We start from the raw sequence: 18,013 nt of genomic DNA on the forward strand, positions 1-18,013 counted from the left end.
ACGGGGAAAGTTCTCATGCCAACTGCAGTTTCCAAGTTGCTGCTGTCACGACACACATGCAAGCCAGTGTTTCCACCCAGGACAAAAGCAGCCTGAGCCTTCCTGCCCATCCTGACCCCGTACAAAGGCCACCTTCAAGTGCTGGGATGGTGCTTCCAGGCCAGTGGCATCCTGGGATGAGAACAGAGCATTCCCTGAAAGAGCTTGGCCAGAGGATGCAGGGAGCTGGCTAATAGGAGGGCAAGAAGGTGAGGTGCCCTTCTGGGAACATCCCAGTGGAACCAGTTTGATGCAAAGATGTCCTGCTAGGCATTTGCTGTCACCTTGCCAGGACCCACAGGGGCACGACCTCTTCTCCATCCTTCTCGAATCCCAAAGAAGCACCCCCCCATCACAGGGGTTTCCTGGGATGGCAAAGATCCCAAATTCCATCCACTGCCTGCCTGTGTGAATACAGTGAGGAGCTGTAAAACCAGAGCTGGCTGGAGCAAGGATCTGCAGGACACCAACACAGCCAAGAGCCCTTCACATTATAAACATTTATTTATAGATGTACAATTGTATAATTAATTCTAAATCGAGAGATACAGCCTCTGTGAGCATCCACTGGGATCGACGCCTTCTCGCTCCTTATGATCTGTGGGTATCTACCGGAAAAAAGAACGATCCAAAGGTTTTGGTGGGCAGGCTCCGGGCAGGGAATGCTGTCGGGCAACACATCCAGCTCCTTCTGTGAGCAGGATTTTCGTTCAACCCCGTCCCCATCATCCCTGTGCCTCTATCAAGCGCCATTTCCAAATGCTGAACTTCCACCCACTTCCTTCTGAGAGTGGAGGAGTCATTAAAAAAAAAAGAAAAAAAAGGATTAAAATCAAAACCCCCTTAAAATCAGGTCCAAGCCACAGTTGGCTGTGGGGTAACTGGCCTTGTGGCCAGTGGGAGGGTGAGATGTCACGAAATAAATTAACAGCTGAAGACAGAGCGAGTGGATTCCTACGGACAGCAGGATAAAACCACCTCTGCCAGCCCACCCGGGAGCCGCCGAGCTTCGGATTCACTCCCCGAGCGTGCCGGGGGGACGGTTCTCACTGGAAATGTCTTTAGACACAGATGGGACTGCAGAGCAGCAGAACAAAACTATCATCATCCAGTTTATCCCATGGGAGGCAGCTCTGCTTGTGCCGGCCTTGCTTCCAAGGGGTGGCTCCTGAGCTCAGGCGCCCTCCCACCGGCACTGCCCGGGGGTGACGGAGCGGGACACGCCACAGAGCCCAGGGGGTGCCCCGGTCCTCCCCCAGCAGAACTGCTTGCAGAAGCAACACCACACTCCATTTCCCGTGGATCTGCAGTATTTTCCAGGTCTCCTCTGGGAAACGTGGTGTTGAGGTGCAGCCAAGGCCCGGCTGCTCACGGTGGGTGGGTGGGAGAGGAGCCCCGAGCGTGGGGCGTGCACGAAACCCCCCGACAAAGGGCGAGGCCGGCGGGAAGCCCTGGTGGAAAGCCCTCTCCGCACGGGGCGCGCGCCACACGCTGATTACCAGGCAAAATTCCAGCAGACTCGGCGAAAAAAAAAGAAGTTACGTGCACAGATGAACCCAACGACTGACCAGCACAAACCGCCCGGGACAATCCTTCCCGTCACCGACGCCGGCGCTCAGCTGACCCACTGCGGCTTCTGCCGACGCTGCAAAACCACACCACGGCTCTGGGCGGCTTCCCCCGCTTCCCTGTTACCCCCTGCAGGTCCGCAGCTGCCGTCTGCTGAAGGCAGGTATGGACATCCCAATCCCCACGACGCCGCTGGGCCTCCCGAAAGCCAAGCACAGCAACGGCAACGTGATTCTTGTTCTAGTGCTGGGCAGGAAAGTGATGTGGAGCGGGACACCCCGGGAAGGGGCTTCCCTGCTTCCCTGTTCATCAGAACGGGCAGAAAACAAAATAACTTAATCATCCAACCCCTGCATAGCTTAAAAGTACAACATATATACAGCTATAAATTAATGCTAAATAGATTATGTTTTCTTCTTCTTTTCTTAGAGTTTTCTTTGATCACCAAATCGTCCAGTTCCCCTCTCCGTTGGCGGCGGTGAAGGGTCTCCTTCTGCTTCACAGCTTCTGCAATTAGTTTGGGTTCTTTTACACTCCATGTGTCTCTTCCAGGGGCTGTGGGATCCCAGGAGCACGCTGGTGGTGTCGGAAGGGGAGGAGGGAGACGGGCAGCTGGGTTTCCTGTCCCAGTCGCTGCCCGAACGGCGGAGAGAGGCAGAGAGAAGAAAGAGGGCAGTTGTGCGTTGCTAATTCTCCAATTCCATTTTTTTTTTTTTTTTTTTTTTTTAAGATAAGGTTTGATTCTTTAAAATAGCAAAGTCTGTCACCTCGGCTCAGTGCACTTCACCAAAAGTCTTCAGGCATTTCAAGAGTCTGGGAACAAAAGCGGTAGCGGTGTCAGTCTCCGGGCAATCGTGGCACCACCGTAACTCCCCCTTCCTTCCCCACCCCACAGCACAGGCAGCAGGTTTTCCAGGCTCTTTTCAGACCAGGGTGCAGGGAGGGAATTAAAGAAAAGCAGGTAATTAACACCAGCCCGTGGCGAAAGGAGAGGCGAAGTCATCCAAACACGTGAGCGGGAGGACCAAGATAAGAATGGATCCAAAACCAGGATACAGCAAAAAAAAAAAAAAAAAAAGCTGAATGTGGCCCAGAGGATTTGCTTTAAAGGCCAAACTCTCAGATGCCAAGGAAAATACATCCCAAAACTGCAAATCAAGTAGCTCGATGACCAGTGTCCTCAAGGAGTCCCCGTTGAGTCAAGATGGTGTCCGTACCACACCTGGTACAAGCTTCCCCTTTTTCTACAGAAACCCTGTTTTCAAATAATTTTGGGATAGAGTGACCTGCAAGTGTCACAGCCCACACTACCTGGCAGGTGAAATCAGCCCAGAAATTTAAGCAGAAAGAGGACTCCTAACCCTGTGCCAATTTCTTTTTCACTATTTTGGTGCAGCATATCCATACTCACATCAGGGCTCTCCTTAATCCAAGCTTCTCCAACCCCATAATCTTCCAGACCCCTCCTCCCCTCTTAGCTGCTTTTACTTTGATTCCCAGTTTAACCCATCGAGTTACTTCTACAATCTGCTGGGAATTCTGGCCATTTGCTTTGCTCTCCTTAAGCGTCACGGGAGGGCAACTGTGGGGAAAGGAACATCTGCTAGGTGGGACTCCGTTCCCCGTCATCACATTCACGTGCCAGGGATAACAGCTTTTCCAGTAAAACAGGCAATAAAGCAACCAAAAAAAGGGTTCATTAAAACGTGGAGGCTTGGATGCTAGGGCTGGTAACGAACTGCCGACCAGCCAAGGTGCTCCCAAACCTCGCCCAGGGATCCTGGAGACCGACAGCACCAGAGGAAAAACGGGGATGGGGAGAGCCGAGGGTGCCAACATGCAAACTAAACCAAATCAACGCCTCGATCGAGGAGCGAAGGCTCGGTGGAGGGGGCGCTTCCGCCCCGTGTGCGTCCGAGGAGCCTCGTGGAGGTCTGTGTCTCAGCCAGGGATTTAAGTGTTAAAAGCACTACGGTGGTTCCCAGGGAAGAGCCCCCCCACCGGCTCGTACTTGTGCTGGTGCCGAGCAGGGCCGTGACTATCCGTGCAGGGAAGCCTGGACGTCTGACAGTCTGCTACAGCTGGGGGTGCCCATCTTCTGTGCCCGCTGGTACAGGTCCGAGTCCCCGAAGTAGCGTGCCCGGTACAACAAGCCTTCCTCTGCCAAGGGAAAAGCCCAGCGTTAGGAATTCCGCACGGGACGAGACCCACCCGCCCGGCCCTGGCCCCGCCATGGGCTCTGCTGGGAACAGGAGGCATCTCCAGGCGTCCAGGGCGAGGTGAAACACAGGATGAGGCTGAGGAAATGCCCCCCGCCCTTTGGGACAGGATGGGCGTAAGAGCTGCTGACAGCTCATCCATCCTGGGAAAGCCTCCCGGAGCCCAGTGGGACCGGCCCCCAGTCCCAGGGGGCACGCAGAGGTTGCCCCAGCACTGGTGCATCGGCCTCACTTGGCACCCCCCAGGGCTCTAACAGCCCCTCTGGCCCTCCTGGTGCTGAAATCCTACCCCGGCCACAGCTGTGGCCATCACATGCTGGGAATGGGCAGCCAGGGAAGTCAGGCTGCCCCTGGGACTCGCTGCCCTCGCCACTCTGTGCTGCCAGGATGGTTGGCAGGGTCGCCTGTCACGCTGTCTGGCTGGGTGGCCACCCCTCCCCGTCCCACATGCCCCCACAGTCCCTGGAGCAGGGCTGGGGTGCACGGCACCACGGGCAGCAGACTTTCCCACACAGCCCCTGAACAACTACAGTGTTACACACATCCTAGAGGCCTTTTCCAACTTAAATGGTTCTGTGATTCTACCTTCCCCCTCCACTGGAAATCAGAGGGATCCTGATGACACGGCAGGGGACCCTCCAGGGCACAGCTCTTGTCTGACCAGTTCTACAGCAGCATTAAGAACCAAAGCAAAGCAAAGCCCAGTACTGGGTCTGCCACGAAGTCACAGACCGAAAAAAAACCCCAAGCCAACAACACAGGAAATGTGCTGGCACCGTGCTAAAGTACAGCTCTAGCACAGACCCTCCGTTCCTGACCCCCCCACTCACTCTGCTGCTTCTCTTTCCAGCAGTTATTCCGGAGGTTTGCTATGTAGTCGTCCTCCACGCTCCGCTCCACGCTCTTCAGGTTCGTGCCCTTGTACTCATCTGCAAAGTTCTCGGAGACGTAGTAGGGGACTTTCAAGTGCTCTGTGACTCTCCTGTGTATGTGACCCACAGGCCTGGTCCAGGGAGAAGAGCAGAACAGTTTAGGACACGCTCCAAGGGCACAGCAAAGCCCCCCAGCTTGTTGTAACGCACAGCGTGACGTGATTCCGAACCGCTGGAAACATCTCTCACTCCCAGCCAGCCACAGGGAAAGGAAAAGCATTTCTGGTGGAAGTGAACTGCCAGCACAGGGAGAGAGAAGCTGCCAGGCCTCCAGCTTAGTAGACAGAGCTCTGAACACAGACATAGCTCCGAGGCAGATTGCCCAGGGCCTAAACCCACTTAAAATAAAGTGTTCTCCAGAATTTTCAGCGCTAATTAAATCTCTCTGCAATTTCCTCTACTCACAAAATTAAGACCCGCTCTGCACCAACCAGCACAGAGAGCACTTTCCAGAAGGAAATCTCTTTCTCCCCTGGCCCTGTTGATCTGCATTTTAGACAAAGCCCTGACACTCCAGCAAATCTAGAGATTTTCACCGGGGCGTGTGGAGCTGTAACATGGGACCTGTGCCCAAACGCTGGGTTTGTCAGGAACAGCTCCACCTGGAGACCTGCCCAAAGTTCCCCATAATAATAAATACCAGCTGGCTGCTGCACTTAAAAAAGCCAGCCTGATTCGTAAGCTAGGTATAAACATTAACTCATCTGGGTCACCCTTCAGTCTGTTATCAGGGTTTTACAGCAGCGATTCAAAGACTCCTGCACGTGTCACCAAGGTCCAGCTCTTGGGGATGAGCAGTGGGTAACCAGATGGACTGAACTCGACCAAAAAGCTCCCCTGGGATTTTCTGAGGCAAAGGTGCAGTCTGGGAGAACCCAGCTCACCAGAGTTCGTACTCCTGCATAAAATGAACTACAGAGTGTGCCCTCACGGGAGGAGGATTGAGGCTGGCAGAGCTACAGCAGCGTGTTTGGGTGTAAAGCATGAAAATAAGGGCACAGGGAACCTGCCACCTGCAGTCAGACGTGCAACTAAGTCGGGTAAGTTCCATGAGGTGTTACTGAAGAGCAGGGTGGCACAGTCAGGCCCTGCAGCCCCACAGCTCTTCCAGCAGAAAGCTGCTTCTTTGGAAGAGATTTGCAAAGGTCACGGTTGGTGACAAATGGTTCTGTAGGACTCTGCCCTCCTCAGTGACAGCTTCACTATGGAGAAGTGGCATTAAAATCAGCGGGTTCGAAGCTCCTGGCCTCCTGCTCGCTGAGCTCAGGCACAGCACTTCCCTTCTCACCGGCAGCACCAGCTGCTGTGAGCGGTCCAGCAGCTCCTCCTGCCGGCACGGCACCGCCTCATCCCAGCTGGAACGTCCCGGTCGCTCAGGAAGGATGAGGGAGGATTGCATCAGCCCATTTGCTGCCCTTGTCCAACTCCAGACTTGGAAATCGGGTTGCTTGCTGCTACCCCAGCATGCAGAGACAGGGACAGCACAGGGAACAGAGCAGCAAAGAAACATCTGGGGCTCAGAGATGGTTTTCCTCTGGCAGCTGGCAAGGCTGGAAGCAAATCCCTGCCCAACTTCAAAACTTTCCCCCTGTGTCTTCTCACCCCACAAACTCTTCACCAGTACAATCCAAATATGTAATGCCTCATTTTACAGTCCTGATACCAACTGTAGAAATCACAGCTCAGCCCTCTCAGAACAACCCTTAACTGTGACCAAAGCCACTCCACCTTTTGGTTCCAAGCACTGATGTCACAGTCTTTACTCTGAAACCAAAAGCTAAGCTGGGTTTTATAGTATTTAACATCATGCCCCACCCCTGGAAGTGTTCAAGACCACAAAGGATTGGGCTTGGAGCAACCTGGTCTAGCAGAAGGTGTCCCTGCCCGTGGCCAGGGGTGGAACAGTATAATTTTAAGGTCCCTTCCAACCCAAACCCTCCTGGGATTCAAGGATCAATGGCTGCTACCTGTGAAACCAAGCAGGAACCCTGGGCTGTAACCAAGGCTGCCCTCTTTAAATACACACAGGGAACTTCCACTGAACATACATTAAGCTTTTGTCAAGCATGATGCAAGCAGCCAGAAATCAGGCCTGTTTTCCCACTCTCTGCTGTCACTGCAAAGTGAGTAAGAATAAAGACTCATTCCATTTGTCAGCCAAGTGAGCAGATGGGGCGTTTCCACAGGATCTAGAATGAAACAGTTTCACTTTCGCATTGTAAATGTCTGGCCAAAGCTATTTCGTGGCAAGATAAGAGTTCAAAAATGGGGCATTTCTCTGGGAGTGTCTTTTACTCTACAGGAGTGTCTTTTATTCCTTCTTCTCTTCCTCTGCTGCTTTGTACTAGATGTAAACTGAGGCTTTCATGAAGGACAGATCTGGCTCTTGTTTTTCACTGCCCAATTTAACTCTACACCTCAATTTGTTCTCCATAGGGGATCTTGGTGCTGGGCTGGAGCCTCCCACAACCAGTTTGCCTGTCCCTTTCCAGGAGGACACGGCCAGCTGTGGGTATAAGAGCTGCAGAAGGCCCCTGTCAAAGAACTCCCTTCCCTTAGGGAAGTGAGAAACTTTCTCTGCACCTTCCACTTCACACCTGTTTGAGAACCAGGAGGCCTCCACTGCTGCGTGAGACAGCTGGCAGCAAGGGCAAGGGGTCAGGGAGAGAGCAACAAAGCAAAGGAAAACAGGGAGAACAGAGAGCAGAGGTCCCTGCCGCACCACACCCCCCCAGAGCCCACCCCCTCCCCCTTTGAGAGGAACAGGTACTGACGGCCTGTGGCTCAGACTGTAGGGCGGGCTGGACACCATCATCTGGCTGAGGGCAGACACAATGATCAGGATGAGGATGGGCATCAGCTGGACAAACAGCCCCAGGCCACCCTGCAGGAACAGAAACACAGCAATGCAGCGCAGTGCCAATCCACACCCTCGTGCCCTCGTCCTCCCTCCCAGTGCTCTGACACAACCTCCACTCTCCTGCCTTTCACAGGCATTTGGCTTAGGAGGGACCCAAAGTAACTGGGGGGGAACCCAGTAGCACACTGGGCACTGTGACTCTGAGAGTCCAGACCCACTGGATGTGACAAAGGGCAGAGGGGACTGGCAGGAGGAACCCTGTGAGGGAATTCCAGAAGCCTCATGCCCATATTTTGTTCTTCTAGAATTTCTGCTAGTTGGCAGGACTGGTTTTATGGAAAGCCTTCTCCCCTTTTCAGTGGTGGATGAAAGCAACTCCCCTCTCCCTCACCTCCGGAGCTCCCTCCAGTTCCAGCAGTGTACACTCTCCCCTTTAAGCTTGGGAAAGAAATATTAAGGAAGTTCTTGTTTGCCTTTTTTTAAAAAATAAAACTGGCTATCATCCCCAGAAAACAGTCACAACCCTGACTCCAGCTTTCTGTTCAGGGGGGTGGCAGAGAGCAGCACCGTTTCCCAAGCCAGCCACAGCAAACAGCTCCCAGTTCACCGTGCTGGGAACACCTTTAGCCTCCCCGTCCCCCAGTTTGTTGTCCACTTACATCCCCCTGGTGCTCCCTCCTGTCCTGCCTCTGGTGGTAGGTGTATCTCATCCTGCCATTGCTGTACACGTGAACGTTACCTGCAGGCAAAGAAAACTGTTACACCAAAGTCACGGCGTGGAGGAGGGTGGTGCTGGCTGGCCAGGAGGGAACCACAAAAGGTGGCACCTGCTGAGACAGGAGCATTCCTGAGCTGTGCTGAGTACAAACAAAGAGGGCACGGAGGTATTTCTGTCAGATTTTGCAGGATCATACGAAAATTCAGGTTGGCAGCGACCTCAGGAGGTCCAACCTCCTGCTCAAAGCAGGGCCAGCTACACAGAGAGAGTTATCTTGTACAGGCCCCCTCTCTTCTGACTGAACTGCTTTTAGATTAAACCCAATTACAAACAGAAATAATTCTGGTATTCTTTCCACCCTGAAAACAAAGCTCTTCCATGTCTTGTTTTCAATATCAAAGCTACAGCTGCAGAGGGAGCCTGGCTGAGAGAGCGGCCCTGGATTCTCTCGGGACAGTGAGGAAAGGGAAAAAAGGACTGAGCCAAAATAGCAGCGTGTTGGTTTTGCTGGAGTAGCTTGGCCTCTCTGCCAGGCAGAACACCAACGCTGCAAAAGGCTTCCAGATGCCTGTCGCTGGTGTTTGGTGTGTCAATTCCCACACACTGGACAGGAGAGAGCTACCAGAGTAAACCTTCTTCATTGAAAACAAATTATTTCTTTTTTAAGCTGGTCCAGATAAGCCCTGTATCCACTGCCAGTCAGACAGGACCAGAGCAAGAACAAGGGAGTCTTCCAAAAGAAGACCCTTGTCCTGATGTGAAATCTGTGTCTTGCTGACTGGAACTGAGCAAGTGAAGGAACAGGCACTCAGTTCTTTTCTGCTGCCCAAGCACTGTGATGAGCACTGTGGATAGACAGGATGCAGGCTTCATTCTCCATTCAAGAGGTTTAAACTGTGCTGTAGAAATAACACTTTGCTTTTATGGCACATGGGGGACAGTAGGAAGTAGCCACTGATTTCACAGAAACTGCTCCAGCTGCGTGGTGGAGCAGATAGAGACCAGGAGCAAGGCCCAGAATTTGCTCTGATAAGATTTAACTTCTCAAAGCACCAGGCAGAAAAGCCTTCCTCAGAGAACAGGACTACTTTTACAACGAGCCTTAAAACAAGTCATTTTTTGTTCTGGCATCCAACCCGAGTCAAGAGCAGCTAATGCTGCCAGCCATGCAAACAAACACCTGAAGCTGGGAAGAAGTCCATCTCTCGTGGTATTTCCTGCTGGATGCCGAGTTCTCCAAGTACCCCCCTGAACAACTCAAAAACCTCGAGGTGTTCAGGTCACTGGGTGAAGGAGAACCCTCTCTCATTGAGCTCAGTGATCCCCGCACGGCCAAATAAATCCCTACCGCGCCAAAAGCATCGGGTCCCGCTCGAGAGATTAAGGTTTAAGGTGCTTACTAGAGGGAAAACCGCCACCAAAAAACATGTTGAAGAGGTCCTCAGGGGAGATGTCGGCCTCAAACCCGCGGTGGAAGTCCGAGTGGCTGTGCCACTGCCGGGCAGGGTTGAGTTTCTCATCTCCAAACTGGTCATACTGCTTCCTCTTCTCCGGGTTGCTCAACACGGCGTACGCGTTCCCGATGGCTGCAACAGGGACAATAAGGAAGCAATTAGCCTCTCTCTCCTGCAGATAATACATTCAGCCCTGTAAACTGCCAGGAGCTTGCTTTTCCCCTCACAAAAAATGAGATTCTCAACTACCTACATCTTTTCAACGGGCTACTGGTAACCTGGCACACGTTGCTGGTGAAGGCAGACAGCAGGGAATCACACCAAGAGACTCGATGAAAAATCCCTTAATTGATTCAAATGAAGGAGTTATGATATGACTGATAGGAATTTGGTGCGTGTCCTCAGAGAAACCCTTCAGCTGTAACCAACTGTCACAGGGAAATAAAACCGCAGTTGACAAATTTTACTTGAACGTGGCATTAGGGGAATTCAGCATCGGAGCCCGAAACCAGAACTGCAAACGATCTAAATATGGGCCAGATCACTGGGAGAGACTTTAAAACTTTCCACGAAAGCTGGTAGGGAAACATTAGCCAGAAGTTGTGTCTCTCAGCTATGAATTTCAAAATTTCCAGATGCCAGATATAAGGTGCATAATTACAAGGATTGTTAACCAGCGCCTGTGACAGTGGAAATGAACTTGAACTGAAGTCCTGCCAGTTCCCAGAGTTGCTCTCCTCCCATCCTCAGCAGTTTGAGCCCTTCTCCCAGAACACCTGCCTGCCACCCTCCTATTTCTGTACTTCCCTCTTGACATGTTCCAGTTTCCCGCTTGCCCTCTGCGCCAACCCACCCGAGTGCCTCCCTGTGTTGCAAGGAGCCAAAACGCCCATGGCAGTGGCTGCCTGGTGTGTGAAATGCAGGAGCAGAAGGGACAGAAAAGGGAGATTCGTGCCCTTTTGGAGGAGATCAACTCCAAGACTCAGTGTTTTTTTTCCCCATGGTCAGATGGAGGTGTACAGTTTCCTCTTGGACCAGAGATTGGCAGCGTGGAGGATGTAATGTCAATACACTCCTTCTCCTCCTTGGTTATAATTAGTGCACACAGAGCAAACAATTCCAGAGCCAGGCAGGGAAGCTGGTGGCCAGGGAGTGTATGAACCACACAGCTTGAAAGAACCAGCCAAGCAGGGAGAACGGAGCGGTGCAGGGTTTGTTCACTGTCTGACTTTGTGTTGACAAAGCCAAGAAATGCCTCATTCCAGATCAGGATTTTAACTCCAAGTAACCAGGTTCAACTCTTTTTTTTTTCCAGCATCAGACAGGCAGTGATGCAAATCTGCCACAGGTCAGGCTGCAGCAAACTGGATCTATAAACTGAGACACAGGCTCAGGACAAGACACTTTATCAGCAGCCCCTGGGGAGGCGAATGCCAAGACTTCAGGTAATATATCAACGTAAGAAAAAATTAACTACTACCCTCACTGCAGTGCAGGCTCCCCCTTCACCCTCTGGAACCAAACAGCTGGAGTTCAGCAAGCTGGGAGCTCAGTTTGAGGGCTGAAGGACAGGGAGCCTGGAGGAGATAACCCCCGAGCAGAGAGCTCTGCAGCAGGGGATAAAGGGCACCTTGCTTAACACACCTCTTCTGGCACGTAACTCTCGTCAAAGCCCTCTGCAAACACCATTACTGGAGATTACAGGTGAGGAAACCTGCCTTTTGCCACAAGCAGGATCCAAGGATGAGCCGTGGAGCAGCAGCTCATCTGCCCCCCACACCAAGTAGCTGGGGGTCAGCTCACTGTTTGCTAACACTTATCAGGTAAGGATTTAAGTCTTAAAAGACTTGAACAAACCTTACATAAGACTTTTACTGCTGAATTCGTGTCTGCAAGGAGCTCGCCCCAATACTGTATCGGTACACTCACAGCAGGCCAGCCCCGCTCCCTGCTCCAGCAGAAGCTTCATGAATTTCACTCCCAAAATCCCAGAGCGGTTTGGGTCGGAAGGGACCTTAAAGACCACCTAGTCCAAACCCCCTGCCTTGGGTAGGGACACCTTCCACTAGTCCAGGTTGCTCCAAGCCCCCTCCAACACTTCCAGGGATGGGGCATCCACAGCTTCTCTGGCCAACCTGTGCCAGGGCCTCCCCACCCTCCCAGGGGAGAATTCCTTCCTAGAAAATGGCCAGAATCAGACCACTTCTGTGGCTTACCACCACAAAAACAGTGTTGTACAGCTGGTATCAGAGAGGTCTACACTTAGCTCAACGATAAGAATCAAACCTCCACAGCTCACAGGGGAAAATGGGGTTATATGCTCCAAGCATTTGTCTTGGAAAATTACTCCAGTTTTAAGGTATTTTATTACCCAGGAAACATTCCTGCTGCATTTGCAGGGAGGTCCTGAGAAATGGGCTCTTTGCAGCAGAACTGGAGCTCCTGGTGACCTTTTTTGAGTTGTGGCTGGGCTCAGTTACACCCCAGAAACTTCCACCTGGGATTTCTATCCACCAATTCCACCCACAGCCTTTCACAACGGTCAGGTTTCTTCCTAGAATGTTTCTCTCAAGGGATTTGTGAACTCAACAGCTGCCTCTGGTGCTGCACAACTTACTGGGTCTCACCTGGGTTTGCCAGTAGACAGGGGTGCACCCAGGACATGCAGGACCTGGGGCTTCTCCCTCTTCACTGAACACTCCTGCACCTCTCCCAGAAAACCAGGATGGTTCACATCCTGAGGGAATTCCCTTCTGAGCAGCGTGGCAGGAGGCTGGAGCAACACACAGGAAGGGCTGCTGGGAGAAAGGGAAGGAAGGCTGCTCCTTGTCCCACCGGCAGAGGCGAACCCTGCCCATGCCAACCTGTGTTTGTTGCTTTAAGCTTATACTTCATTCACGATCCAACCAGCTCTGAAGAGACACAACTTCTCAAAGAGCAGCCTTATTTCACTCCACCTGACCTGGGAGGCTGTTCTTAAGAGCTGTCACTAGCCCAGCTCGGTGCCACCGCCTCACAGTCAGGAGCAGATCCCAAATCTGGAGCTGCCTTTACCTTTGAACGCCTCCGTGGCCCCCGGCGCGTGGTTCTTATCCGGGTGGAACTTGAGCGCCAGCTTCCTGTAGGCCTTTTTCAGGTCCTCGTCAGAAGCTTCTCTGTTCACTCCCAGAATTTCGTAGTAATCTTTGCACTGCTTCACCCTGCCAGAGGAGAGGGGAGGAAACAGGGAGTCTCAGGAGAGAGGACCCCTTTGTCCTGAGTGCAGCAGCATCGCGACACCACGGTCTCGGCAGGCGTCGCTCGGGGACCTGGGGGTCACTCAGCCCTCACAGGGTGACCCAGTTGTCTTCACCGACTCATTCCGGGTGTGACAAACACCAAACACTCCCACGGAACGAGTCGGGCCAGTAGAGGTGGAAGGGCCTCCCCTCAGGCCGGGATGTCACCTGTAGAGGAATGGGACTGGCAAATAAACCTCGCATTCCTCACTCTCACATTTTGGAGGCTCTTTGTAGGAGGGACTATGGGATCTGGGGGATACCTGGGCTTACTGGCATTTTCCCCTTCCTCTCTCCTCAGCTAATTCACAGACCTGACACTAAAAGCTGAATTCCAGAGGAGGAAGGAGGGAGCTGCCCAGGGCGTGCAGCCCAGTTCCTCCTGGGCACACTCACAGCCCAGCCATGGTTTCTCCTTCTCACGTGACTCATCTGAGACAGAATCCAGCAGGCCAGGTTTTTGGAGAAGTGGGTGATGTAACAAACCTCCCTGCAAGTCCCTTTGAGTTGCTCTTGTGCAATTCAGGCCGTGCCCATAACCTTAAACAAAGTTTACCGAGTGACTGTGCCTGTGGATCAGTCCTTCAGCTTCCAGGATGTGCAAATGGCAGGAAGGAACAAAGGAAAGCTTGAAACAGTGTTTGGAAAACGGGCAGACCCCAAGTCAGCTGCCTCCCAGGGCTGCTGGAGCTACAAATCCCCCTGGGCGTGCTTTTAACACCACTCCACGGGGTTTCAAGGCTGGAATCTTTAGAAGGCCGTGAAAACCAGAGCGGTGCCACGTGACAAGGCCAAGCAAACCACCCCAGAGAGCTGCTCACGCACCTCTTCACTGCATCCACCTGGTCCTGAGTGTAGCCCTTGGGGGCCTCCCATCCGGCCTCTCCGTTGGCCGACGGGAAGTCCCCGCTCATTTTCCGGAAGGGGGGTTTGTGGACTCCCTGGACTGGGACTGGCCATTGGCCGACTGCTCGCTCTTGTTGAGCGACTCCAGCAGGACTGCAACGACAAAAACGTCAAGAATAAAGAAAAAAAGAAGTTAAGAGACCATCAAGCTCAGTCTGCCCCTCCAGGAAGACCCCCACCCTTCCACCCAAGGGACCCTCCAGCTCCTGCTGCCTCTTGCCCAGATGTGGGGGCTGGTGCTGAAGAGATTCCCTGCTTCTCCCAAAGCACACAGCCTCCCTAAAAACCCCAGGACTAGCCAGCCAGACAGAGCAGGAGCCACAGTGGATCACCAAAGTGGTGCATCCTTGTCCTTTTTTCCCCCCTCCTACATCTCTCCTCAGCAGCAAAGCATGCCCAAATTTGTCCTCTAGCATATTTTAAAGCGCCTCACTCTTCTTTATCTCCTCCTTTCGAGAGTCTGCTGTGCTGGGGAAGTGATGTGACAATGCTGTATCTTTAGAGAGCTTAGGGAATGATTCTGTGGGATGCCAATCCCACAGGGACACTCCCCCTTTTTGGGGACAGGACTGCAGCACTGGTGGCTGCCAGCACGACAGGCCCCGTCACACGAGTCACCCTTTGTTCTCCCTTACCCACATATCAGGAGCAGCTGTGAAAACCATTTTCTCTCCTAATTACTGAACAGGAGTTGCATAAATTCACTTTCCCTTTGCTTTTCCTCCTCATAAGGCTCAGGCACTGTCCTCCATCCCCTTCAGCCAGGAGGGGACAAACACCCAGGCCTGGCCTAACCACACAGGAGACACAACCAAGGGAGACTCCAAGCACGGAACATCTTTCCATCATCCCTGGCAGCTGGATTTTAAATCTGTTTCAATCTATTTTTTAAATCTGACTGATTTCTTCATCAAAAAGAGCAGGCACATGTACTGTGATTAAACCCAGCCTCATTATTTACAGAAGCCTCGGTATCCTGAGCTTGCAGTCCTTTATCCAGAGCCCAGAACTGGGAAGGAGGTTCCACCTCCTCCCATGGATTGCACACTACAGACCTTGCACTATGGGGGTATCACCTTCTTAAAGCCAGTGCAAACAATGCTTGCAGGCCAAGAGATGAGCCAAGATATCCAAGATATCCTATCTGTCCCCAGAGGATTGGAGGGGCAAGAAAAACCCACTCCGTAATCCAAGAGCCAACAGGGGATGAGAGATAAAAATGACAGTGGGGTAACGAGCAGTAACTCACTGGGTGAGCTTTTGAGCTTGAGGGGGGGCGGCCACAAATTTTAAAATAATTTATTTCAGAAAAATAAATCCTTCCCTCCCTCATATTCACACCACTCCAGTGTTCACAGAATCACAGGCTCAGCTCTTCCTCCTTCAAAACCTGGAGCTTTTAAATTTCCCCTCACGAGGCTGTTCCTCCCCCCACCCCCTGCTCCTGCTGCTTTGGGCTCAGTGCCCCACAGTTTGCCACGAGAATTTCAGAATCCCAGAACGGTTTGGGCTGGAAGGGACCCTGAGGATCATCCAGTCCCACCCCCTGCCATGGGCAGGGACACCTCCCACTATGCCAGGGTGCTCCAAGCCCCGTCCAACCCGGCCTTGGACATTTCTAGGGATGGGGAAGCCACAGCTTTTTTGGGCAAGCTGTGCCAGGGCCTCCCCACCCTCACAGGGAAGAATTCCTTCCCAATATCCCATCTAAACCCACTGTCTGTCAGTTTGAAGCCCCCGGGACCAGCCCAGCACTGGGAGGGGTTCTGTGTTCCAGCACACACGGCCGGGGCAGCCCCAGCATAGCCCAAATCCACAGATTCCTGGCATGGACAGGAGACTAATTCAGACTAATCTGAATTAGTTCTCAGTTCTGCCACCTCAGCTCCACTTTTCCTCGCTCATCAGCCAACACTGTCCAACAAAACTTCCCCAACTCGCCCTCTGGGGCGACAGGGGCTGCGCTGACACAGAGGGTTCTTGCCGAAATCCCCTTGCAAAACCCTCCCCTGGTCCCCTGCTGACGACACCGAAGGCCCAGCCGGGGTCAAGGGTTTGCAGCTGCACGGGGGCCACGTCGCTGAGCGTTGCCAAACCCACCGGAACTCGTGGGAAAAGAGTCTTCCCAGGAGCTCTGGAGACTCAGTGACCTCCGCGGAACCGCGGGATCTATGGCAGCGTTTCCCAACTCCGGACCCAAAGGGTCCTCGGATGTGAGACTCGGTTGGGTCTGGCCACAAATTACCACATTGTGTTTAACATTAACCCGCCCCTGCTGCCTCCCCCCGGCCTCTGCCGTCCTCCAGAAGTCACTTTTCCTACACAGGAATTTCTCAGAAGCACAAATTGCGAGGAAAGGAAGGGCAAGAAAACCACAGTGCAGGCACAGCAGGCTGGCACAGCATGTTTGGGGGAGCGGGAAGGGGCCTGGAGCAGCCAAAAAGAGCATTCCAGGAAGCCCTGGGACACACACACACAAACTGCAAAGCTCAGCCAAAGAATCCAAACTCAAACGAGGTCAAAGAGAAAAAAAAAATAAACCCGCGGCCCTTTGTATAAATTTCCGCAACGTCAGAGCGGGCAGGGAAGGGATTGTGTTTGGCCGCTTCCAAACACCACTTCCCACGTTCCATCAAAGCTTCCAGGAGGTGAGAACCCTTCCTCAAAACTCCAGGAGGAGGAGAAGAGGAACAGGAGAGGGAGAGGAGGAGGAATATGACGAGGAAAGGAGGAGGAACAAGAGAGGGAGAGAAGAATAAGAGGAAGAGATGAGGAGGAATAGGAGCGGGAGGGAAGGAATAAGAGGAGAGGAGAAATAAAGGGAAGAGAGGAATAGGAATAGGAGGAGAGCAAAAGGAGAGAAGGAATAGGAAAGGGGAAAGAGGAAGAGAAGGAAAGAGGAGAAGTAAGAAAGGGAGGAAAGGAATGAGGGGAGGAGGAGAGGAATAAGAGGAGGAAAGAAACAGGAATAAGAGAAGAGGAATAGGAAAGGAAAAATACGAGGGGGGAAAGAAGGAACGTGTGGAGGAGAGGAATAGGAATAGGAGGAGGAGAGGAGGAGGAAAAGAGGAATAGGAGGAGGAGAGGAGGAGGAGTGGGAAGGGAGGCACAGGAGGAGCCGACGAGAAGGAGAAGGGCCAAAGGCTTTCCGCAGCCTCCCCCGAGAGAACTTCTCTCGCGCCTTGCCGAGCCCCGCAGCGCTGCTCGCACCAGCCCGGGGTCACGGACCCAGGGAGCTCCCGGGGCGCCCCCCACCCGGTCCCAGCGCAGGGGACGGGGCCGGAGCCGCAGCCCGGGGGGCGGCGGGACCCCGAGCCCGCTCCGGACTCGCTTTCCCAGCGTGCCCCGCGCGGGCCGCGCAGGCGCGGTGCGGGTGAGAGGTCAGGCCCGGCGGCGGCCGCGCAGGCCGCTCTTCCCCCCCTGACCCCCCCGCCGCGGCCCCGGCCCCGCGCTCACCGCGGACCCGCTGCGAGGGGTACAAGCGCTGCGCCTTCTCCAGGAAGCGGCGGGCCTTGTCGGGCTGGTTGGCCTTGGCGGCGGCCAGCGCAATGCCGATGCACCGCTCCGCCTCGTCCCGGTTCGACTCCATGGCGGCGGCGGCGGCCGGGAGGGGGGGGGTCCGGCGGGGCGGGACCGGGCGCGCGGTGATGACGTCATCGAGCCCCGCCCGCAGCGGGGCGGAGTCGTGAGGGAGATTTGGGGGGGAAGAGAAATTGGGGAGGGCTGGGATAAAGGGGTAGGGGGATAGCGGGGAATCCCCCCCAGCCGGCCCCACAAACCCCCTTGCCCCCCAAAAAGGGGGGCCCGTGGTGCGGGAGGGGAGGATTAACCCCATTCAGGAACTCTCTCAGCTCAAGTTTCCTGCCTTGTAAACAGGGGCTTCAGGCCTGTGCCGGGAACGGCGAAGGAAGGAGATGCTGAAGAGGGAGGAGGATGCTCTGGGCTGCTCCGTGGATTCAGTCCCCCCGGGGGTTCCAAAGGAGAGAATGGTGGTGTTTCCGTGGAGGCTGCCCATGGGGAGCAGCACAGAGGGAAGAA

General features: G+C 53.7%; 1 protein-coding gene across 1 annotated transcript; it reads right to left on the reverse strand.

Annotated features, from left to right (window-relative positions):
- Positions 1-524: 524 nt before the first annotated feature.
- On the reverse strand, positions 525-17,587 carry DNAJB12 (DnaJ heat shock protein family (Hsp40) member B12). Its single transcript, XM_050339698.1, is given in 9 exon segments — positions 525-3,768; positions 4,658-4,830; positions 7,534-7,643; positions 8,279-8,358; positions 9,738-9,923; positions 12,846-12,991; positions 13,895-14,003; positions 14,006-14,068; positions 17,432-17,587. Coding segments are annotated over 9 exon segments (1,122 nt in total). The 5' UTR covers positions 17,565-17,587; the 3' UTR covers positions 525-3,646.
- Positions 17,588-18,013: the final 426 nt, after the last annotated feature.

This window comes from Myiozetetes cayanensis, unplaced genomic scaffold, assembly GCF_022539395.1.
Source record: "Myiozetetes cayanensis isolate MyiCay16 unplaced genomic scaffold, myiCay2020 scf10, whole genome shotgun sequence".
NCBI classification, from domain to species: domain Eukaryota; kingdom Metazoa; phylum Chordata; class Aves; order Passeriformes; family Tyrannidae; genus Myiozetetes; species Myiozetetes cayanensis.